We start from the raw sequence: 3,286 nt of genomic DNA on the forward strand, positions 1-3,286 counted from the left end.
TGGTCATACACTGAGTGAGGGCCAGCAGCAGCAGTGACGACAGTCCAGTGATGATGGCCGACAGCAGCAGAATGCCACGTCGCCCGAAGTGATTGACAGTGATGCAGAGGAAGACGGCGGCCAGAGCTCCGGTGATGATTCTGATGAAGTAGCTGAAGTAGAAGTTGGTGGAGTAACTGTGCAGATTCCTGGTGAAACAGTACTGAATACCGGTCCCGATGAACCTGGACGGGAGACACAAAACAAAGTAGACGGGACTTTATCGTTTGAAAAGAATCCACAGTGTTTGTGCTGAAGGTACATCTGAAGTGGATTCTCTTCAACTCACAGAGCGAAGCTGAGGATGAGGCAGTTCTTCCAGATGATACGAGTCCGACGCAGCTCCAGAACTGAGTGGTAACATGGACGACAGTCTTCTCCGTGAACTGAGTCCATCTCTGGAAACAGACCAGAGGCAGTGAGGAACCGTGAGCCTTCAGGATGAATCCATCGCTACACTGAGGTTACTACTAATAACAGTTACATTTCTACTTTATTATTGTGTATATGGGATTAACAGAAAAACAATTAATTTCCTCTCTCTTGGGGAGAGGCATTAGCATGTCTCCAAACAGGTTTTTTTGCCACTGGTGACGCCTCCCAGCATGTCTAAAATCTCCTCAATGAACCACTGGAGGCAGAGACCCATCATGCAACACGTGAGCTTCTTAATATCACAGTATTTTATTTTTGCGGTTACTGCAAAATCTGACAAAAATATCTGTCACAAAAAAATCTTGTCGCAGAAGCTCAGAAGGCCCAGAAGACTTACGTACTTCATGGCGCCTCCCAGTGGCAGCCTGTGTGGGTTCGAGGCCCAGAAGACTTACGTACTTAATGGCGCCTCCCAGTGGCAGCCTGTGTGAGTTGCAAAGACTTGCAAATTTCCCCACAGAGTTTGTATATTTGAATATTTGCCCATGAATGTTCCTACCTGACAACAAAGATTCACTGGGAAACATTTGCTCTTGTGGACAAACGCCATTCCTGGTGGAGAATTCCAGGAAACTTCTCTTCGCCTGATGGATCTGAGCTGTAGACCACAGCCAGCGAGGAGATTCAGGAAACACAGAGGCACAGCTGAGGAAAACGGGTGTGGTTAGATTTTATAGATTCCATACATACGTACGATATTTTGATTTACATAAATAATCCTTGAACAGTGATTAAAGCAAACCTTTTCTGTAAAAACCCTCTCTCACATTGTGTGTAGCAATACTGTCAAAATATTTTTTAATTCAAACTTCAGAGGTTTTTTTTTAATCACAGGAATTTCCTTAAAAAAACACAATTTGAACTGAACAAAAAATAAAATAAAAATGGCACCGTTGTTTGTGGTCTTAAGGCTTTCTTACTTTTTTATCTGCTGCAAATCTCAGGTTGCCACCTCTAAATTGACTAACCTTCATTAAAATCTGACCACAAACATACTCAGGGCCTCGAGCCAACAAATCTGCCAGACTCACCACCAGTAGGAGAGCAGGAGCAGCAGCGGCACCGTGACGACCGCCTGGAGGATTCGCCAGTCTTGGCACAAAACGGCCAAACCTGGCAGAAGCACCTCAGCAAAAATGGCAAAAAACCCACTGACCATGGCCACCATGAGGCGGTGAGGAGGGTCACACAACTCCAACCCTGGGAAAACAATAACCTCATGTTGATATAAAATGACATTAACAAGCAAGAGTAATGAAAGCAATGGCCTCAGTTCATGTTATTTTACGGATTAAAGGCGTAAGTAATCCGCTAAAGACTGGTTAGCATACAGCTAATTAGCTTCAACAAATGTTTGCTCTGAGAAATAACATAGTAATAATTAAGGGGGATTAAATTAAACATTGATGGATGATTAATACTTTTTCTGCTGTGTGAAAAAACATCTGAACATGTGTTTTTTTTTCTCCTGAAACTTCATTTTTAGCAACTGGATTTTGTTGTCGTTGTAGCCTGAGTACATACTGTATTTTGTTGTCGTTGTAGAGTACATGTTATTAAAAACAGTCGTGCTTTCCCGTAGATCTGGGGTGTCAAACTCATTTTCACCGGGGGCCACATCAGCAATACAGTTCCTGTTGAAGGGGTTTTAAATGGAACACTATATAGATCAGGGGTCCCCAACCCCTGGTTCGCGGACCAGTACCAGTCCATAGGTCATTTGGTACCGGCCCGCAGTGGGACACAGTGAAAAAATGAAAAAATTCTAATTTACTTCATTAAAAAAAAAAGGAAGTCTTTTCCATTTACTTTCTTTATTTGACGATAATCTGAAAAAAAAAAATATTGTTCATTGCTGTGTAATAAAAAAAACTTTTAATTTCATAGCTTGATAAACTCTGCTGCATGGACTTTTTAAAATGCTTTTTAAGTTCCCATGGGCCACAAAAAATGGCTTGGCGGGCCGTATTTGACCCCTGGGCCTTGAGTTTGACACGTATGCTGTAGTTGAACAAAACAAAGACTGGACTAGACAGACTTTACTCTGACAGATTGGGATCTTCAGACAGGTAGGCTGTTGGATAGTCACGGTGTTATGTAAGAGGAAAAACCCAAGCCCCCACTGAGAGGAATTTCAGTCAATCTTCTGCCTTAACCTTTGACCTGTCTTCCAGCAGAGTTCAGGAGCTCAGATACACTGACACAAACTTGTTTGTCCTGATGTTTGGCTTGCTCCTCTTCCTCCCACTGCGCTTCTACTGTTTCTCTTTTCCTCCCAGTAGAGCAGGAGCCGGAGTAGGAAAATCAGAGGCCAACTTCCTACTCCTTCCTTCCTCCTCTTCGCTTCAGCCTTGCTATTGTTTTCTCAACATCGCTGGACGATGTTGAGGAAAGTTTCCCTCTCATCTCAACTTTAAAGAAATATCTGGGCCTTCAGGAATGTGGGAGTACACAGGAATATTAGTACCACAGACACAGCTGTTGTGTGTTGGCGTTATTTTCAGTAATGAACACTGTACCAACATGGCCTCCTCCTCCTCCTCCTCATCCTCATCGGAATGTGCACTACTTCTTTCTCACATAATTACATTCCTGATGTTGCCTCACTGCAGTACGGAGACAAGCTGGTGGAGGACGATCAACGTCAGTGCCAGGCAGAGACATCTCCTCACAGGCCGGGGTCCAGTGTAAATTTAGAGGAAATTTATCGAAAATGCATCTTCACTTTGGGTCAGAAGGAACATTTATGCTGCATAGTGGAAATGTTTGTATTATTAAAAAAGGAAAAAAAGTTATTTTGATTGTTTTGATT

General features: G+C 43.0%; 1 protein-coding gene across 2 annotated transcripts in view; it reads right to left on the reverse strand.

Moving 5' to 3' along the window:
* Positions 1-3,286, reverse strand: part of slc22a31 (solute carrier family 22 member 31) — a 13,635-nt gene that overhangs the window by 3,643 nt on the left and 6,706 nt on the right. For both annotated transcript variants that reach the window (XM_017030968.2, XM_025053877.1), the window contains 4 exons: positions 1,506-1,674; positions 974-1,119; positions 329-437; positions 10-224 (listed from right to left, as the gene is read on the reverse strand). In XM_017030968.2, coding sequence (XP_016886457.1) covers positions 10-224; positions 329-437; positions 974-1,119; positions 1,506-1,674 — 639 coding nt within the window. The remainder of the gene's footprint in view (positions 1-9; positions 225-328; positions 438-973; positions 1,120-1,505; positions 1,675-3,286) is intronic.

This window comes from Cynoglossus semilaevis, unplaced genomic scaffold, assembly GCF_000523025.1.
Source record: "Cynoglossus semilaevis isolate Cse_v1.0 unplaced genomic scaffold, Cse_v1.0 scaffold1337, whole genome shotgun sequence".
In the NCBI taxonomy this organism is placed as follows: Eukaryota; Metazoa; Chordata; class Actinopteri; order Pleuronectiformes; family Cynoglossidae; genus Cynoglossus; species Cynoglossus semilaevis.